The following is a 22765-nucleotide window of genomic DNA, read 5'->3' on the forward strand; positions in this document are numbered from 1 at the left end:
TTGACTATTTATTTTATTTATTATTAGAAATAGTTTAAGTATTACTTATAAAATTTTTATATTTGTACTAAATTTTTGAATAAGACGAATGATCAAACATTATAAGTGAATAGTTACAAGTAATATAGTAGTCATTTCTTCACAACCTTAATCCTTGTTGAACAACATAGAAATACTTATATTTTAGGATGAAACTATTAGTTCACATAATATTGTAATACTTCGCAATGACAAATTTCTAGCATATAAACCTCTAATTTCAACAACAAATATATTTATATGTCCAACTGGCACATTACAGTCTAAAACTTATCATCTATATAAAACAGCATTATACATCCCCATTGTTTTGCTTTTGCTTAGGCTTATAACCTAAAATTTGAATTTTAATCTTAAATTTAGACTTGATTTTGGAGGTTTTCACCGAAGTTTATTTTTCTAACCTTGGTTTTTAGATTGCTAAGAATACATATATAAAAGTTTTATTCATAATATTTTCCGTTCATAAACATACCATTTGGCTTTATCCATGAAAAAAAAAACCAAACAATCACCACTAACCACTAATGTGTCTTTACTTTTGTTTTAAGTTAAAAATTTTTTAGTTTGGATTGTGTTTTTATAAAAAAAATATAGTAACATCTATAAAAACAATATGAACATATACTTCATGGTACATCTAATTGAACTAATTAGATGTTATATATGTTGATATATTTCTTTTATAAATTCAGTCATAGTTAGGAAAGTTTTGACTTAACGAAAAAGCTAAAGTGGCTTACAATACAGAACGGGGTAGTATTAATTTGTAATTATCGAGTGGTACCCAAAATGGTGAAATATGACATTACCAAATATATATACCTCGTGACTGCTCGTCTGCTTGACTGCTTGAGCAACATGCTTATATATACACCTCGTGGCCAGATCTGAATCTCGCACCCACACAACAAGTTAACCTGTCCTGCTAATCTCGTTCTGTGTAGTCTTCAATCATGGCGGCGACCGACACTCAGAGTGCACCAGTTGGCCCTGTCCCATTCAAGGACGTCGACGGCGACGGCGACAAGGCCTCCGTGAACCCAGAGAAGCCACGGGAAGGGCTCACTGACCTCGCCGGCATGGTGGCGTCCCTCCCGAGCAAGATGAGTGCCGAAAGGCCGGTGATGATGCGCTTCTACCAGGGCGCGTGGCTGCCGGAGGAGTGGCTCCCGGCGGCCGTCGCCATGCACCGCGGCTTCACGCCCCGCCCTGACGACGTCATCGTGGCCAGCCTCCTAAAGTGTGGCACCACCTGGCTCAACGCCCTGGCGTTCGCCACAATGGCGCGCCGCACGCACCCGCCATCCGCCGCCGACCACCCACTCCGCCGCCTCAACCCACACCAGTGCCTCCCTTTCCTGGAGGGCCTCTTCCTCAGCAACAGGGAGGCCATGCTCGACGCGCTCCCGTCCCCGCGCCTCGTCAACACCCACATGCCGCTCTCCATGCTGCCGAGCACCACCACCGCCGGCGGCGGCGGCTGCAGGGTCATCTACATTTGCCGGGAGCCCAAGGACATGGTCGTCTCATGGTGGCACTTCTCCCGTCGGCGGGAGGAGAAGTACTCGATCGCCACCTTCGCCGAGGTCGTCGCGTCCTTCTGCAGCGGGGTGAGGCTGTACGGGCCGTTTTGGGAGCACATCCTCGGCTACTGGCACGCGAGCGCAGCTAGGCCGGACAACGTGCTCTTCCTGCGCTACGAGGAGCTACTGCGCGACCCCGCCGGGAACGTCCGGAAGCTGGCGCGGTTCGTCGGCCTCCCGTTCTCCGCGGCGGAGGAGGACGCCGGCGTCGTCGAGTCCATCGTCGAGCTATGCAGCCTCGACTACATGAAGAACATCGAGGCCAACAAAACGGGCTTCATGGATCCAGTGTTCAAGATTCCTCGGGCGGCTCTCTTCCGGAAGGGCATGACTGGTGACTGGGCGAATCACATGACGCCGGAGATGGCACGCCGCCTCGACGAAATCGTCGCCGACAAGCTCACCACTGCAGGGCTCACGTTTCAATGAGATTATTGTATATGGAGTACTCGTTAGAAATAATCTTGTTGTAGATAATCATGTTTATTTTGTTGCATGGTATTAGTCACAGGAGTAGGCTACGTTGTCAGCTACATATATGCACGAGTCATTTGTTAGCTTGTGCGTGCATGCTAATCTCCCGTGAAGCACAAAGTGTTAGCTAGAGAGTGCTCGTAGTTGTGCGTGCATGCATGCTGGAATTAGTCCCATGCTTGTGCGTGAATTAATCTTGCATGGATCGATTAGTTAGTTATGCATGCACATGGTGGGTTGATTCCTGGATGCATGCAGCAAGCACACGTCATCAGAACTTGTGGAGATGCGACCAAGGACGTGGGGCGTCGTGTGCGAAGAAGGTGGTGCTCACCCAGCGTACGTGTCAACAGTAGTGTGCGTGGATTATAAATAGTTGCTCAGTGTAATCGTTTAGAGTTTGAAAAAAAGAACAGAAAAGAGCACTAAGTTCAGTGTGGTGCCGTAAATACTCTGTGTTACATTGGTCTTCTTTCTGGTGATTTCACGTGTAAGTGAAAGTTATGTCCACTGTGTTAGCGTGAGTTCCTTTGATTTCCAACCGTACTTCTATGAACACGCATACACCTGCGAAGTTGCTTTAGTTAAATTTAAATGAGAGTGTCAAGTTAATTAATTAGCCTCTACGTACGCTGTTTCTTAATAATGATGTAGCGAGTAGTATGCTGTCGTTAGATTTTCATTTTTGATGTTTCCTTTCATATTTTGACCAGTAATAGCTTGTTTTCCGGCTACTCTTGTAGGCGTTTGAATGGGAAAGGTTAGAGCTATATTTTAGGATGCCAACTAAGTAGGCTCAAATTAATCTGGAGTTAATTTATTGACTGGGCACACGAGCTCATATTTTCCTATATTAATGACGATTTTAACATCGGACATGGCACCAAAGAAGCAAAAAATTGCTCTCCCTCCGATTCATAATGTAACGGCATAATTATTTTGTTGAAATTAAGCATAAACAAAATAACTTTTATATGCGTGTTCTCGGTGATATAAAAGTAAAAAACTAAAAAATAAGCTAAGATAAAACCCCAAAATCAACTCTAAATTTAACTTTTAAAATTTAAATTTTGGCTTACAAGTATAAGCATAGACGAAAGACGAGGTCTTAATACATTTTATTTTTTAACTAAAATTTTTTTAAGTTTAACCAAGTTTATGGCAAAAAATATATCATCTATAACACTAAATTAGATTCATTAAATCAAACATTGAATATAATTAGATAGTATATATGTTTTTATTAGAAATATTGCTACTTTTTTGCTATAAATTTGCTTAAACTCGAAAGGTCCAAGTTAGGAAAATCGTAAAACGTAGCAACATTTGTATTGTATAAATAATTAATTCACCTTCGATAAATTAAGAATACTATACAAGACGATATTCGATATAACATCAGTATTATTGGTGTAAAATTTGTGCGTTGCACCAAGACATACGAAACACCTTACATGCATCCCACAGCCAGGGCAGAGCTACAGTACACCTCCGACGAAATACATTATTATATTCTTTAAACAATTAAGATAATATTAAAAATTAAGTAAAATTAGTGTATTATGATCTTCGATAATCTCGATTAACTAGTTCTCTAGCTCGACCCGACCACAGCAGCACCTTGAGATGTGACGCTATATAGGTATATATCCGAATGCTCACCGCTTGAGGGAGATGTCAGTGCAAGAGCGTGCCACTGCGTTATACACTCAACATCCAACTATGACGTTCTCAAATGCTGGACCACGAAAAAACAGGGAGTTGGAAAGGTGTGTAGGGCAAGAGATAAACGGCTCCAAGCCGTTAAGCTTTTGGTGATAAGTCAAACAATAAATTAAAAATTTAATTTTAGAGTTTATTTTGTATTTTGTATTTTAGTTTATTTTATAACATTTACTTTAAAATCGTTACTGACATATATGTGAAAGTTTTAACTATAATTTTTTTTCTAATTGATAAGTGGTTTCGACTTTTCTTCCAAAAAAAAAAAACAATGAGAGCAAAAAATATAGAAATAGGAATGATATACTCTCTTAAATTCTGGAATACAAAACGTTTAGGACAAAGTTTAGCATAACAATGAGTTATTAAATTGAGCTTATTTTTTTATGTTTTCGCAGTGACAGAGCCACCTATATGACGAGTTATGGCGGCCGCCATACCTGGCCGCCGGCAGATTCTCCTCGCTATACTCAGTGTTGTACACCGTGTAAAAGATGATTTATAAGTATTGTGATTTATATGGAGTACTATTCGCATGATGATGTATAGATTAATGCATTATAGCTTCATTTTATTTTACATATGTGGTTCTTATACACAAATTAGAACTTAGGCCGCGTTCGTGGTAAGGGGATAAGTTAACTTATCCGGCGCAAAAAACGTAGTAATAGATTAGTACATGATTAATTAATTACTAATTGTTAAAAAATATATAAAATAGATTAATATGATTTTTTCAAACAACTTTCATATAGAAAATTTTTGCAAAAAAAATACACTGTTTAACAGTTCGGTAAGCATGCGCGTGAAAAACAAGATGTATAAGTTAACTTATAGGGGGCCGAATACGGCCTTAATAGTATTAACTTCACCGTAGTTAGAATTTCGTTCTGGCTCCGCCGCTATGTTTTCCCATAGTAAATAGTCCTATACAACATCTTCCACTTGTTGGACTGGCTAGTTCAGGGTACTTGAAATCTCGAGGTGTGGGTTCGATCGATTCCCATGTTGCAACAGGGAGAGGAGTGGGCAGCGCGCATGCATGCAGGGAAGAGGAGACGGCAGCTCACGCGGTTTAATGATGCATGCAGGGAAGAGGTTTAGGTCCCGTTCAGCTTACGATTTTTTTTTTTGTAAAAACATTATATTGGGTATACGGACACACGTTACATATTTCAGAAAACTGCGAGACGAATCTTCTAAGCCCAATTAATCAGTCATTAACACATGTGGGTTACTATAGCACTTATGACTAATCATGTACTAACTATGTAATTAGTTTTAATATTCATATGTATTTAGGGTCTCTTCGGTTTGGAGAAATTTTACAGGAATTTCGAAGGAATTGAACCGTTTCCTCCGAAATTCCTATGATCCGAAGAAGCTCTTAATGTTCTATTTAGATGTCCAAAAATTCGATGTGATGCTTTTGGAAAAAATTTTGAAAACTAAACAAGGTCTTAATGATCACGCCCGCGGGAGGGTAGAATGGTCCAGAATGGACTAGAAAACTCAAAACAAACTCAGATTTGAAATTGAGCATTTTGCCACGTCCTGTATTCGAGAACCGGAGGCAGTACACCATTGAAGTTTCTGTCTGGTAGTAATAATGAAGCATGGCATGCTACAGTTATACAGTAGCCTAGTTTATGTTTGCATTTTGATCAGGTCTGCAGTGGTGTATGTTCCCATGTGCTCTCTGAAGTCTGAACTATTTCCGTTTTGGGATTTATAGTGTAATATCACCCTCCCTACCCTGTAACTGCACAAGATGGAGGACTTGCATTTATCTCCTGTCATCCTTTTCGTAAAAAATATTGCATTATTAGGGAATGGATTGTAATCACGAGGGACATCCCCTCGTTTTTTTACATAGTTTTTAAACAGTCGTGAAATAAGTTGAAAAACTCCTTTAAATAAATTAACATGTGATATGTTATCTTATGAACATGCATGTTTAAATTTAACTTGTATGAATTGTAATAAAAGTAACAAAATAAACTCTGACAGGTATACACATATTCACAATTATAATTTTTTACGTGTATATGCTAAATTTAATCTTGCGTGCTTGCACGGTGATGTATCACATAGTAACTTATCTCTATTTATTTAAAAATGTGTGGTTGTGATACGTGAGTCTGTCACTATCCCACCATCAACTCTCGTCCTTTTTCAAAGAGGTTTCAAAGAGGTAGCAGAGGTCCCATATACTAGCTATCCACCACCAAATCTCTACTTTATATACAAAGATTAAAATATACTCTAAGAGTAATATGTATATAATTAATAGATAATATATGCAAAGACCATGGTAACAACTCTCGTCCTTTTTCAAAGAGGTTTCAAAGAGATAGCAGAGGTCCCATGTACTAGCTATCCACCACCAAATCTCTACTTTATATACAAAGATTAAAATATATTTTAAGAGTAATATGTATATAATTAATAGATAATATATGCAAAGACCATGGTAATAATGGGTTAATATAATTTTCTTTACTGAAAATTCCATTGCAACACACTAGCAAAATATGCTAGTTATCGAAAAAATTACAACTATTTAAATATTTAAATGACATGTAAATAGTGAGTGGCATCTTTTTATGAGTTTAAAAGAGTTTACCGTATTATTCTAATCTAATAGGTTGTTTGATCCACGTGCTCAGGGTACAGTCATACCAGGGCCGGGCCCATCTTGATTCAAGAGTATTCAAATGTATACCTGAGAATTTTGGATTATATACATATCACGTGTCGATGCTTTTATCTGGCACATGCTCAAGTATTTGATCTGAAGAAGAGGATTTGTATCCATCAGATTTGAATGAAGAATGATAAATGTAGGATATAGAATAAATAAAACATGTTTGTAAATTATAAGGTAGATATATTGTCTTATATAACATTCTTAATTTATCAACGACAAATTATTATTATTTCATTAGAAATGTTGATACATTTTAAGTTTTTACTAACAATATTTTAAGCAAATTTATAGAAAAAACTAGCAATATTTCTAACAGAAACATATATACTATCTAAATATATTCCATGTTTGATTTAATGAAACTAATTTAATACAGCTGCTACACTTTTTCCCTATAAACATTGTAGAACTTCAGTAAATTTGACTTTTGAAAAATAACCTAGCTAGACCTCATCTTTCATTTATACTTATACTTATAAGGACAACTCCAACACTTAATGCTTAGTGAGGTGCTTAAAACAGGATTAAGCTAAGCACTACATTTTTAAGAGCCTACTTAGTTCAATGCTAGAGACTTGGACAAATGCTTAAAATTATGATTACCATTTGTATCACTCATCTAGGCACCAACCCTCTCCAATTTAACAGCTACTGCCTTTCTCCATTCTCCTATCACCAACTACCAAAATAATTTTGCCTGAAGCTAGCTCAGTCACAGCCAAAACTTAGGGGCCGTTTAGTTTGGAAAAAAATTTGGGAGAAGTGTCACGTTAAATGTTTGACCGGATATCGGAAGGGGTTTTCGGATACGAGTGAAAAAACGAATTTCACGGCTAGCCTGGAAACCTCGAGACGAATTTTTTGAGCCTAATTAATCCGTCATTAGCACATGTTGGTTACTGTAGCACTTATGGCTAATCATGTACTAATTAGGCTCAAAAGATTCGTCTCAAGATTTCTTCCGTAACTGTGCAATTAGTTTTTTGGTTTATTTATGTTTAATGTTTTATTTAGGTGTCCAAAGATTTGATGTGATATTTTTTAGAAAAAAATTTGGGAACTAAATAATGCCCTACTCCTCTCGAACGTTTACTCTCTGCTTGACCACAAGGCAGTCTTAAAAAAAAAAGAAAAAATCAGCCACAAGACCTACAGCCAGCACTCATGTGAAATGTTCTTCCCTGAGCTAGCTGTGCTGCCTCCTCTCTCAGCTTCTTCCCTCAAGCTCAGCCGTTCTTCCTCCTTCCCCATACCAAGAGTATGCTAGATGGAAGGAGCTAGAGCCGGTGGGCACATGCGCACGAGTCCCACGCCGGTCCGCCTAGCCCGGCGTTACCACCGCACGCAACGGCGACGGGTGGAGCTGGAGCTGCAAGTGGAAGAAAGCGGAGCTTGGCTGGATCCAGGCCAGATCCTTCCTCTTGAACAGTGCCCCTCCCCTCTCCTCCCCAGCTCCCCTTCTAGTGCTCCAAGTGGAAGATGGTTGGATCTGGATGAAACTAAATATGTTTTAAAACTTATATTTGGAGTTGATTTTAGTTTTTATCAGCATTTGCTTTTAGATCAATAGGAACACACATACAAAATTTTTACCAACATATTATTTTAGTTGTTAATAAGTTGTTTAATTTACTTATGCTTAATTTCAGCCAAACAATCATGTCGTTACAGTACGAATAAGTGGGAGCAAAGTTTTTCCCTGTTCTGCTATGAGATGCCCGTCATGCTATTTGGTGGCAAGTCCGGATGTTAAAATTAATCGTCACTAATCCAGGAAAATATGAGCGTGTGTGCCCAGTCAATAAATTAACTCCAGACTAGAAGGCTTCCCCACAAGGTCCCTAATCATTTGAGCATACTCATGATCAGTTAGCATCCTAAAATATACCTCTAATCTTTCCCATGCAAACTCCTACTAGAGTAGCCGGAAAACAAGCTCGCTGGTCAAAATATGAAAGAAAAAACATCAAAATGAAACTGTGACCGCAGTCCACAGCATACTAGCTACTACTTCATTATTACTCTAATTTATTTCGGTTTTACGGAAATTTAACTAAAGCAACTTCGCATGGTGTTCAACCAAACGTGAGCCCTGCAGTGGTAAGTTTGTCGGCGACGATTTCGTCGAGGCGGCGTGCCATCTCCGCGTCATGTGATTCGCCCAGTCACCGGTCATGCCCTTCCTGAAGAGAGCCGCCCGAGGAATCTTGAACACTGGATCCATGAAGCCCGTTTTGTTGGCCTCGATGCTCTTCATGTAGTCGAGGCTGCACAGCTCGACGATGGACTCGACGACGCCGGCCTCCTCCTCCGCCGCGGAGAACGGGAGGCCGACGAACCGCGCCAGCTTCCCGACGTTCCCGGCAGGGTCGCGCAGCAGCTCCTCGTAGCGGCAGGAAGAACACGTTGTCCGGCCTAGCTGCGCTAGCGTGCCAGTAGCCGAGGATGTGCTCCCAGAACGGCCCGTACAGCCTCACCCCGCTGCAGGACTCGACGACCTCGGCGAAGGTGGCGGTCGACTTCTCCTCCCGCCGACGGGAGTAGTGCCACCATGAGACGACCATGTCCTTGGGCTCGCGGCAAATGTAGATGACCCTGCAGCCGCCGCCGGCGGTGGTGGTGGTGCTCGGCAGCATGGAGAACGGCATGTGCGTGTTGATGAGGCGCGGGGACGGGAGCGCGTCGAGCATGGCCTCCCTGTTGCTGATGAAGAGGCCCTCCAGGAATGGGAGGCACTGGTGTGGGTTGAGGCGGCGGAGCGGGTGGTCGGCGGCGGATGGCGGGTGCGTGCGGCGCGCCATTGTGGCGAACGACAGGGCGCTGAGCCAGGTGGTGCCACACTTTAGGAGGCTGGCCACGATGACGTCGTCAGGGCGGGGCGTGAAGCCGCGCTGCATGGCGACGGCCGCCGGGAGCCACTCCGGCAGCCACACGCCCTGGTAGAAGCGCATCCTCACCGGCCTTTCGGCATTCATCTTGCTCGGGAGGGACGCCACCATCCCGGCGAGGTCAGCGAGCCCTTCCCGTGGCTTCTCTGGGAATACGGAGGCCTTGTCGCCGTCGACGTCGACGTCCTTGAATGGGACAGGGCCAACTGGTGCACTCTGGGTGTCGGTCGCCACCAGGATTGAAGAGAGTACACAGATCAAGATTAGCAGGACAGGTTAACTTCTTTTGTGGGTCAGTGGGTGCGAGATTCCTATCTGGCTACGAGGTGTATATCAGCTTGTTGCTCAAGTAGTCATGCACACAAGCAACCAACTCGGTAGGCGAGCTGATCCTAAGGCTGAGGGTATAGATGGCCATATGGGCCGGGCCTTATTGGAAGCACGAGCACGGTCCGGTAAAACATGGCCCGGCCCGGTACAATTCGTGCCCGTGTCGGCCCGGCCCGAGTGAGTGTGTCGTGCTTGGGCCGTAACCCCAACACGTTGGGTCAGCACGAGCACGACCCATTAATGCCGACGGCCCGATATGGCCCGCATCAACGGTCGGATGGGTTGGCGGCTGGCCTTGGAGGGGAGGAGGCCCGTTGGATCGGCCCGTTGGAGAGGCCATCCGCCGCCGTATAAAAGGGGGCGCCGAATCGGCAACCCTAACCCTCGTCCGTTGCCTCGCATTTGCTTGCCGCCTTGCCGTCTCCTCTCCTTTCCTCTCGCAGTCTCGCCTCTCCTCGGCTTTATTAGTTTCTCCCGTCGCCACCGTCGTCTAGCGGCTCTAGCCCTCACATCCTCCCGCTCCCTCGTCATCTCTGGCTCCGGCAGCCCGGCTCCTCCCGTGACCCGTCGGCCATCGTCGCCGAACCTCGACACGACGCCGCCACCACGGCTCCGTCGGTCGGCACTCGGGTGGAGTGAGCAAAGTCGTCGATTCGGCTCGTGTACCCCCCAATCTCGGCAACTCCGGTGCTCCGGCAGCTCTCTCTCTCTCCCCTTCTCGCTGCTCTCGGGTCTCGGCCTCCTAACCCTAACCCTAACCCTAACCCTAATTTCTTCTAGGCCATTGGCCGGTGCTCCTCGGAGTGCCTGGCGAGTGCGGCGCGCGCCGTTGAGGAACCGAAGGGCCGACCACCGACCTTGACATGTCGGACGGTGGTGACCCGATGACCATCAACGACGAGCTAAGGTTGTTGGGGGAACGGGGGGACGACGAGGACGACGTCGAGGTGTTCGGTAGCAGTGCTGATGTGGGTGTTGGCGCTGGTGGCACCACTGGTGCCGATGAAGCAGATGGCGCCGGTGAAGCCGCCGCGTCATCAGCCACTGCCCGCAAGCGAACCAGAATGTGCCGATTCGAGGTATGAAACGACTTCGAAGAGATCAAGCGAATCAGCAAGGTATGGAGGTAAAGTATGCTAAGTGTCATATTTGCAAAACTGTTTTGTCTGCTAAATCAACTGGGGGTACTAGTCATCTTAAAAGACATGCTAGCGCTTGCAAACTTAAGGCTGGTCGTAAGAACATGCATCAATCTCTTCTGCAATATAACTCTGATGGCACTGTTCGTCATTGGGAGTATGATCCTGATGTTGCTCGTACTGAAATGTGTAGGCTAATTGCACGTACTGATCTACCCCTTTCTTTTGGTGCATTTGTTGCTTTTCAAGACTATATTAGAACTGCACATAATCCTAGATTTACTGCTATTTCTAGGCAAACAACCACTAGAGATTTTGTTAAGCTTTTCAATACTTGTCGTGCTAAGCTTATGAATGTATTGCAGACTAGCGTGTCCTCTATTGCTATAACTTCTAATATTTGGTCTGGGAATGCTAAGGAGGACTATATTAGTGTGGTTGCTCACTTTGTTAACTCTAATTGGTGCTTAGAGAAAAGGCTTCTTGCTCTTAGGCTCATTGATGAGTCTCACACTGGCCTAAACATTGCTGAACGTGTTCTTCTTATTCTAGATGAGTATGGTTTAAAGGATAAGGTGTTCTCTGTTACCCTAGACAATGCATCATCTAATACTACTGCTATGGATAAGCTGACACCTAGCATTAATGGTTATATTGGTAACATGTTTATGCATCAGCTATGTGCTTGCCATATTATAAACTTGATTGTTAAGTCTGGTTTGAAAAGGTTGAAGCCTTATCTTGAGGCTTTTAGGACTGCTATCTCTTTCTTGAACTCTTCTAACTTGAGGATTGCTGGATTTAAAAGTTATTGCATTGCTGTGGGGGTTCGACCTCGTAAGTTTGGTCTTGACATGGATGTTAGATGAAATTCTACCTATCTCATGCTTAAGCATTTGGTCCCTTATAGGAGCTCATTTGGTGTGTTCATTGACAGTCACTACCCAAGAGCTCCTAATGAGAATTTACTTCTAACTAACTCACATTGGTATGTTGCTGAAAAGATTCTAGAATTTCTTGAGGTTTTTTATGATGCCACTGTAGTTATTTCTGGTGTTTATTATGCTACATCTCCACTTATGATTCATCAACTGCTTTCAATAGCACGACATTTGCATGCATATGAGAATGATGATTTACTTAGACATTCTGTTGTTCCTATGAAGACTAAATTTCTTAAGTATTGGAGAAACATACCTGCATTGTATGCCTTTGCATTTATCCTAGACCCTAGAGGTAAAATGAAAGGTTTTCATAATGTTCTCAGGGTTTTATCTTCACTAACTGGTACTGATTACTCTGCATACTCAACTCAAATTAGAGCTGAACTCAATACTTTGTTTGAAAAGTACAATGATAAGTTTGGTTCAATTAGATTGCAAAGACCCCCTGTTGCACCATCTGGTCCTGGTAAGAGGAGGACCAACTGGGGTATGGTCTTTGGGGAAAATTCTTCAGGTGTTGGTTCTGCAACTCTTGGTGTTGGACTTGTGTCTCCATCACCTTCTGTATCTAGGAGGGGTTCTGCTACTGCTTTGCTGCAGGCAGCAAGTGCTGGTTCACATATTGGTGCCACTGAGTTATCGTCGTACCTTGACAGTGACACAGTCAATCGGTACAATGATGATGATTTTGATATATTGAACTGGTGACAGGACCACAAGCTTACATATCCAGTTCTTGCTCTCTTAGCTAAAGATATACTAACAGTGCCTGCTTCAACAATTTCTTCCGAGTCTACTTTTAGTCTTTCTGGCAGGATTTTGGAGGATCGACGACGATGCTTGACCTTGGACATGGTGGAGATGATCTCTTGTATGAAGGATCGGGAGCTAGCAAATGACAAGCAACAACACACTGTCGAGGACAAGGAACTTGAAGTTTCCTTCAGTGAATTATTTCTTGATAATGAGACTGAATGAGCTTGTAATAATGTTCTGTAATAACTTAAACATTTTAACTATTGTATGGATAATTATAAACTTGAGCTAGGCTGCACTCTTTTTTCTATCTAGGGTTTTCTCACGAGGTGTGAGTTTTTACCTAGATAGGTTTTTAATGAGGCAGCCATTGCACGAACAGCTCTATTCGATATATTTTGTGGTTGTTTGCCTGTGACTTGTTAGTTGTGACTGAATTGTGAGTTTGGCTGCCTGAGTGCATGTGCCTCATAAGTGATAAGTTATAATTTTGTTATTTAGTTGAGACTGCCTGGTTATTTTGAATTTTTGATTGATTACTGAAGTATTTGTTGGTTTCTGCTTTGAGTAGTTGAGTCTGAATTCAGGATTCAATGATTTCTGTGATTGTCTAAATTTTGCTGAGTCTGTGAATGAAATTATGAAATTATGATCTGAGATGTCTCTAACTGGGCCGGCACGGCACGACCGGACCAAACGTGCTCGGTACGCTAAAACACTTCTATGCCGTGCTTGGGCTTGTGCCGTGCTTGGGCTTGTTGCTAAGCACGGCACGCAACATGGCACGGCACGACTGGCATGTCGTGCCTATCGTGCCCGTGCCTTAGCGTGTCGTGTCCTAACGTGCCCGTGCCGTGTCGTGCCGAGCGGCCCATATGGCCATGTATAGCTGCGGGTCTATTTGTTTCCACCTAACTTTTTTTTTATCTCTGTCCCACATGGAATGTTTGGATATTAATTAGAAGTATTAAATATAGAAAATTAATAAAATACACCCCATACTCTGGTCTATTTCACGAGACGAATCTATTAAGCCTAATTAGTCCATGATTAGCGAATGTGATGCTACAGTAAACATTTGCTAATCGTGCCTTAATTAGTTTTAAAAAAATTGTTTAATAAAATAGCCTTTATTTATGCAATTAGTTTTGTCATCAGTCTATATTTAATACTCCTGTCCAAACATCCAATGTGACAAGGGACTACACAAAAGTCTCTGGATCCAAACAGTCACCGAAAATTAACGAATCGACAAAAACGGAGGGCCTGTCTAGTTCCCAAAATTTTTTTCCCAAAAATATCATATAGAATCCTTGAACACTTAAATAGAGCATTAAACATAGATTAAAAAATACTATTTTCACAGTTAGGAGCGAGATCACGAGATGAATCTTTTGAGCCTAATTAGTTCATGATTAGTCATAAGTGCTATAATAACCAACATGTGCTAATTATGACGGATTAATTATACTTAAAAGATTCGTCTCACGATTTCCATGCGAGCTATAAAATTCATTTTTTCATTCGTATCCGAAAACTCTTCTGACATCTGTTCAAATGTACGACGTGACACCTAAAATTTTTCTTTTCACAAACTAAATATGGCCTAGTCTGCCTTCTTTGCGGACAAATTTTTTTTATTGCTGCTGAATTAATAGACATATGGGATTTGGTAAGGTCATATTTCACCATTTCGGGTACCACTGGATAATTACAAATTAATACTACCCTGTTCCGTATTGTAAGCCACTTCAGCTTTTAGTTAGGTCAAACTTTCCTAACTTTGACTGAATTTATGAAAAAATACATCAACATATATAACATCTAATTTTTTCAATTATATGTACCATGAAGTATGTGTTCATATTGCATTTATTTGTTTTTATAGATGTTAATATATTTTTCTATAACAATTCGATCGAAACTAAAAAAGTTTGACTTAGAACAAAAGTAAAGATAGATTAGTGGTGATTCTTTGGCATTTTCATGGATAAATCCAAGTGGTATATTTACAAATGGAAAATATTATGAATTATATATATATATATTTATATATATATATATTCTTAGCGATCTAAAAACAAAGACTATAAAATAAACTTTAGTGAAAAAACTCTAAAATCAAGTCCAAATTTAAGATTACAAATTTAAATTTTAACTTATAAGCCAAAGCAAAAGCAAAACGATGGGGTGTATAGTACTGATTTATATAGATGATAAGTTTTATGACTGTAAGGTGCCCGCTCGACATATAAATATATTTGTTGTTGAAATCTGAGGTTTATATGCTAGAAATTGGTCATTGCCAAGTATTACAATATTTTGTGAACTAATTGTTCCATCCTAAAATATAAGCATTTTTATGTTGTTTATCCAGGGTTAAGTTTGAGAAGAAAAAGACTATATTATATCTTAATAAATGAGGAATGAATGAACGGTGAGAGTGTAAGTGGCGGTAAAACGAGAAACATTTTAAATAAGAAGCGATGGATAAGATAAGAGCAGTTACAATAGCAAGCTATAAGCCAACTATAAGCATATTTTAATGAGGTAAGAGAAGAGAGAAGAGTAGCGGGCTATAAATTTATAGCCAGCTGCAGCACAGACTTCAAGACACAACGTGTGTATGATATTTAGGACATGGTAATATATGTTTTGTAGCTAGTTATTGTATGAATCGGGTATGAGATTGACTATATAAGCTAGTAATTAGCTATGCTATTGAACTTGCTCTAAGTAGTACCTAAACAGTATAAAATTACTTAATTTTAGAACCGAAGAGTATCATCAAGTATAGCAAAAATATAAAAAAAACTAAGTTAAACAATGGTATCTTGGCATCTTTTTCAATGAAAAAGGACTTCATTGTTGCAGGAGACCAGGAGTACTATATTAAGACGTGTGCTACGCGTGGATGTTGTTTATTATATGTGTGTTTCACGCGGATATCTATCCTGTGTTCCTGTCCATGCGTTCGGCCAGAAGTTTATTTACTAAAGCCTCTGTCTCAAAATATGATTATTTTTCGTTTTTTCATTTGTTTTTTCGTGTTAAATGTTTAACTATTCGTTTTATTTAAAAAAATTTTACGATTAATATTTTTGTTCTTAGTAGACGATAAAACATGAATAGTATTTTATGTGTGTAATTTTTTTAAGTTTTTATATAAATTTTTCAAATAAGACGAATGGTCAAACGTTACGCACGGAAAAATAAAAAATGATCTTATTTCGGAACAGAGGTACTACAAACGAGCAGACGAAAGGATATCCACCAATTACCAATACTTCAAGATAGACGATCTCTCTCTGTTCCTAAATATTTAACACCGTTGACAAATTATTTTTATATCATTTCATTTATTGTTAAGTATACTTTTATGCATATATATAACTTTAGAAATTTTATAAAATAATTTAAATAAGACGAATGGTCAAACTGGCATTAAAAAATCAACGGCGTCAAATATTTAGGGACAGATGTAGTAAATAAGAATAACTAAAAGTTCTTAGGCTGATTGACTTTTGTAGAAAAAACTAAACGACACATTTGCAAATAAAATAATTTATAAATAAAATTTTTTACATTTTCTTGACGATATAAAAGCAAAGACTAAAAAATAAACTATCATGAAAAACATAAAATCAACTTTAAATTTCTGATTAAAAATTTAAATTTAAATTTATAAGAATAGGCAGAAGCGAAAAGACGAGGTTGTTAATAACGCGATGAAACATTTATACATCTACCCGAGCACGCTCAGAGGAACCAATAAGAAAACAAGAGAAATATAATCCCATGAAATATTTTGATATATGGACGATAGCATTACGGTAAAAGTTAACGACGTAATTATTGATTAATCTTTGATTTTAGAGTTAGCGTTATTCATGATTTGTATGTTGATTACAATTCACTAAGTGCAGATATATATTTCATCGAGGAAAACTAAGAAAAAGTATGTGTTATATACCGATACATGTTTCATTAACATATATTCATATAATTAATAATTGAACAGGAAGACGGATGGAATGGCACTAACGCTGATCCAACGTCAATGTATTTAGTGTTCGATCGACTGCCTGATTAAGTAACCTCTAGATTGGTGAGGGGATTGTAGTTTTGATTGGTAGGAATCCAAGTGGTGGGGGACTTGCCTCTAACAACTAAGCAGAGTCTATAAAAAAAGAAGAAGAATAGATACGCAAAACGACGTGAGCTATCAGTGTATGACTAATTAATTGTTAATTATTCTAAAATTAAAATAGATTAAAATGACTTTTCTATATATTTTTAAAAAATCATATGGTTTAATAGTTTGAATACCGTGCTCATAAAAAATGAAAAAAAATTCACGCCCAAACAGCCGTTAGCGACCAAAGGCCAGACAAAATGAGACAAAATGCCTCATTTTCTCCTGTTGCTATGGTTCGCCAGTGAACACCGATCTTCTTTGCCGGACCATGTCACCCAACCGCCAGAGAAGTTCAACTACGATCGGTGGCAGCTATACAAGAAGATACGTCCAGTTGCTAGGGAAGATTTAGCCACCACAGAAGATGTCTAGTTGAGGGAAGATTTCTCCGGCCAGCAGAGAAGACTAATATAGGCTATTTGGCCACGTTCGCCGTAAGTTAAGGGTGCAATTGGTTGATCAAGATATGATTGGATATCATTCATATTTTTAGGATATGATAATCAGATTTATGTTTGGTTGGATGATAAGACGATCCAATGTTTTGTTTGGTTGGATGGATGAGGATGAATAGGATGTTACTAATAAATAATATTAATTAATCAATATAAATATTATCCTAATTAGTACAAATTAATAATGAAATATATCTATCATCACTGATTAACACTAATTTAAACTTGTTAATTACTAATTAATAACAAAAACACTTAATTATCACTAAACAATCACTAATGAATACCGTTATTGAAGGTGGATGAGCTCATCCAGCCAATTTGGCCGGATACATCCATCCAGCATCTTCATAGAATATTTCTCTCCTAGGCCACCATATCCAGCTTCGCCCGCGAATCAAACACGTCAAAAAACGGCGGCCATCTCCCATCTAGAAAAATCCAGCCAACTAAACACACCCTAACTTACCCGGCGCAGAAAACACGGTAATAAATTAGTACATGATTATTTAATTATCAATTAGAAAAAAATAGAAAAATAGATTAATATGATTTTTTAAAACAACTTTTCTATAGAAATTTTTTTGCAAAAGAACGTACATACCATTTAACCATTTAACAGTTTAGGATGCGTACGTACGAAAAACGAGAGAATTTAGGGTTAGGTAGCTGGGGAACAAACGGCACCCTAGTTTAGTCATTGTTAGGAACAAGCAATATACTCATGCTAACGGTGTCATAATATTTCCATTCATATATTATTTAATTTCATTAGTTAAATTAAATTTCCCAAAATAGGTCAAATTACACTTTAATTCGATTCAAGTCATATATCAAACATACATGTGCTAATGTATAGTGATATTTGATAATAAAAATCGAACAATGGAAATAAAGTTTACGTTTCAGACACAATTTTATCTATTCATAGTCATATTCAACCAAATGAATTTCATGGTTACGTGTGTACCATTTACCATGCTATTAAGGCATGCCTATAGTAAAGATATACTAAATAGAAATCTTTTCGAACACATACAGATCGGTCCTTGATACAATGTAATTGAGATCTATCTTTTAATTTATATATAATGAAGTATTTAGATAAATTTGTGCAATCCTAAATAACAACGTTCTTTTATCAAAATCTAACAGAAATAAAAAACCTATATAAATTTAATCATAAATCTTGTCCATATATGTATATATAGCATAATTATAAAAGCTTTACACTTGGAAAGTGTATAAATTTATATTTTATAAAAAGTTTCTGATATAGAAAGATTTTGTCTATACATGGCCGTGAGGATGTAGAGTCAACGTGAAACGTTCCATTGATGTAGATAATTTAGATCGGTGGATTTGTCGCGTGAGGTAATGAGTCATGAGTCACATCAGTTAGTGCACTATAGGATAGATAATACATGTGCATATATATATATATATTAAATAAATAATTTAATTGGACTCAAATAAGTTGTTTATTTATTTTATGAATAACTTATGATATTGTATATTTGCAATAAAATTTGAAACACACAAATGGTCAACTATAGGTCCGAAATTTAACGATGCCTAAAAAATTGGATGGAGTAGAACAAATACTAATGTGTCAAAAAATATCTCCCGCGATTACCTATGAGACAATCTGAATACACACATATTTATAATTTAAATAATATATGTATGTGTATATCATAAAATTTATTTTATACTCGTTCTTTTTTATTTGACACCGTTGATTCATTCATGTTGATATATTAATATAAAAAACACCGAATGAGTATTACAAATACCATCGTGTGAAAATTATATCTTGTTATTTAATATTGTCAACCCGAAAGTTATACAAATATTAGATTACATATATACACGTAAAAATAATACATCATTTAATTAATATCTGGTCTATTTTTATTTGACGTCACTGACTTAGAGGTCTACGGTTGACCATTCGTGTTGACATATATATATATATATAAATTATTTATTTATGAATTTGATTCGTTAATTGGACTATATGAGGGACGTATAATATTCTATGTTTCCACGAAACCTTAGAATGTTTCCATGAAACCTTTTTCAAAGACGAACGATTAAATGAGGATTCAAAATTCAGCATTGGGATATAAAAATAACAAGGGAGTATTACAAATACCATCATGTGTAAAATATCTCTCATTATTTCCTATTTGTCAACCCAAACGTATATTAAAATTTTAGATTATATATAGTATATTTTTTGATTAATATCTAGTTTAATTTTGATTTACCACCGTTGATTTGGGGTATACGGGTCATATATATATATATATATATATATATATATATATATATATATAAGTGTAGCTACTTCCTTGACGTCCATGATAAAAAACACTTTCATAACTGTTTCTGCTCCCACCCAACAGAACATATAGACATGGTTAAATCTTATATGAATGATACAACTATATGTATAGAGTTTGTACTTTTTGTTGGAAGAGAACAAAAATAATGTATGGAGTTGTTTCTGCAGCTTAGACGTAAAGTGAGTAGCTACACCTAATAGGTTTAGTGATAATTAAGTGTCACTACCCCACCACCAACTCTTGTCCTTCTTAAAATGTCAACAGAGGGCCCACATATCAATTAACATATACTTTGAGAGCAATATATGCATCGATTAACATATATCATATGCAAAGATGATGGTAATAATGGGTTAATGTTAATTTTATCAGTTAGCAATATGCTAGTTATTGAAAGAATTATAACTATTTAGATAACCATGCAAACAACGAGGGACGTCACTTGTGAGTTTAAAAGAGTTTACCGTATCATTCCTATCTAAATCTCTAATCTAATAGGTTGTTTGATCCACGGGATTATGGTACAGTGATACTAAAATATCGTAATAATGATCAACCTGCCAGCAGGTGTGCCTACAGTAATTACTGCTACCTCTACTTCATTATATGCAATATTTTAGAAATACACAATTTGAGTGTCATATTGCCATTTAAATTCTAGAGTAAATCACATTGGCGGTCCTTTAACTTGGGCAACTGTGTCAAGCCGGTCTCCAAACTCATAAAACAGTCATTTAGGTGCCTAATCATTGTTCGGGTTTCACTCTAGTCCAACTGGGTGCTGGGACATGCATCATTTTGCAATAAACCCCTTGAATGTTTGTGTGCCTATCTCATTTCTGCCCCAATTTGTCCACGACTGTTCGTGTTCCTCGGCGACGGAGACAAATTCGAGGCAACAATGATGGAGGCGATTGGCGACATTCGCTGGTGGGTGGAGCTTAAAGAAGCAAAAAGATGGGGATACGAATTTTACACTATAAAAATATAGCACATCTCGATACTTTATCAATAATAATAAAATTAGCAAGTAGATGAGTATCTATGACTCCTGTTTTATAATATAATAATACTTTTTAGCTTATATTAGATACTAATAAATCTACATGTATATAAATATCATAAACAAACTAATAAGATGAATGTAATCATAGCTAAGATATTTTATAATATAAAACAGATTGAGTAGTCACTAAGGGCTCATTTGGCTGCACGGGGTGAGAAACCCAAGGAACAAATCCCGTGCAGGATTTTCCCATGCAAATAACGATCCCCTCCCCCCATTCTCCACAGGGGATATTTCCGTAGGATCATTTGGGAACAAATGCTGGGGTTTGGGGAGTTATAGAAGAGAGCGTTGGGGTTAAACAAAAATAAGTTAACTGCACTGGTAGCTTCTCATAAGCATGCACAATAGGACAGCTGTGTACTAAAATTGAATAATTCAAAATAAAATGAAAACAGAAATGAGAGAAAAATCATACAAACATTGCTGCAATTCATGCAATGATCAAATGGATGCTTCAAGCAACTAACCTAGTATTTTATGAGCATCCAACAAATCACTTGCAACAAATACAAACATTGATACAAAGTCATTTATATCTTTGAGCATCTACGATGCACTGTCTCCATAACTATTTGCAGCTTAGCACTTCTGAGCTCCAGCCTCCAAAACCTCAGGTGTTCAGGTTTCTAGAGATTATCATTCCTAGAAGTTGGTTCAAAATGGTAGTTAAATAGCAGTTCAGCTCATCTCTAAAATCAAAAAAGAAAAACAATTCATTCTAAGTGTTGACACGTGCGCCGTCAGGTCGCAGTCTGATCGGCAGCACCCTGCTTCTGACGTCGCCGTTGATACGTAATGCCGACCATAACATCAACATAATGCAGTATTGCAGGAAATGGTACACAAATCACTTTTGAATTAAATTATGCCTAGTTCATATATCCATGAGGAGTAAAATTTCTGAAGAGTAGTTTGTTCAATATTAACACACATTTCCAAACCAGCAGTCTGTGCACATTAAGGACAGGCAACGACCACAAATGCGTTAGCAGTATGGATGTAAGAGAGATATTTGCAAATACTATAAAAGTCCCAGCTAGCTGAAGAGAATCAAAATTTCAGGTATAAAGTAGCAGATGGCAGACATTAAGTTGCCCTGTTCAAGAACCAAAAAACTGCTAGCTGCATAATTACATATCAATTTTTACAGAATTTAGTGTATGTTTTTACAGATTTTTTTTCTACAATCCCCATAGAGTTATGAAGTGCAAAGAGTTTGCTGGAGCAAAATAATTATTTTAACAGTTACATCAGTAATCATGCCCTTGGATATCATTAAATGTTTCAGAAACTAACAGCTCATATATCATTTTAATAAAGCACGCAGCTTCATCCTTCACTCCTGCTTTTAACCATGAGCTTTTAACTAGCATGTGGCACACTGTTACCTGCTTCATGTGAGTACTATGTTCTCTGTCTACTAAAAACTAACTTATTTGTTCCAGTTAAAAGAAGACATAAAACAACTAAAAGGTAAATGCTGCAATTGTGCGTGAGAAAGTCATAAAATTTCACACCTCCGCAGAACTAACTGGAATAGATGAAGGCTTCTATTTGGTTGACTTCTGAGTATAACATATCTTAACAGTTCATTGTAAATAAATCTGCCTTGTGGTTTGGGGCCAAAATCTTAAAACTCAAACTGAGAAAATATCAACAAAGGTACATTGCCTGACCGAACAATGATGCATCAAGTAATCTAGTTTTAGAGACGCATTAAAACTATGTCGGATCATTTTTTTAAATCGCTTGATGAACCCTTGGCACTTATCAGACGATTAAATCATGATCAGTCCAATGAATTGACCATACTTGGTCCTATGCTTTTGTAATTCATTACAGTACAACTAAAACAAATGCAAATTGCAATACAAGAAAATCAGAAATCAGTCTGCCATGCTCCACTTATAAGATTTCTCCGTATTCTTTTTTGTTACAGAAGAACTTTGGTATGGACTTCTCTGAGTTTACAAGCCATAGCTCTGAATTACTGAATCTGAACGTAACCCTAGGTCGTAGCACTAACCAAAACCCTAGGAAGAACAAGAGGAGAAAGAAGAATGGACTGACCTCAGATCTCGAAAAGGAAGGCGTGGAGAAGGAG

General features: G+C 38.5%; 1 protein-coding gene and 1 pseudogene across 1 annotated transcript; one reads left to right on the forward strand and one right to left on the reverse strand.

Moving 5' to 3' along the window:
• Positions 1-953: 953 nt before the first annotated feature.
• LOC102720156 (cytosolic sulfotransferase 5-like) lies at positions 954-2665 on the forward strand. The gene has a single exon (XM_040525351.1). The coding sequence runs from the start codon at positions 996-998 to the stop codon at positions 2052-2054; it is 1059 nt and encodes a 352-aa protein (XP_040381285.1). The 5' UTR covers positions 954-995; the 3' UTR covers positions 2055-2665.
• Positions 2666-8241: 5576 nt separating this feature from the next.
• LOC102720437 lies at positions 8242-9674 on the reverse strand (annotated as a pseudogene).
• Positions 9675-22765: the final 13091 nt, after the last annotated feature.

This window comes from Oryza brachyantha, chromosome 6 (genome assembly GCF_000231095.2).
Source record: "Oryza brachyantha chromosome 6, ObraRS2, whole genome shotgun sequence".
In the NCBI taxonomy this organism is placed as follows: Eukaryota; Viridiplantae; Streptophyta; class Magnoliopsida; order Poales; family Poaceae; genus Oryza; species Oryza brachyantha.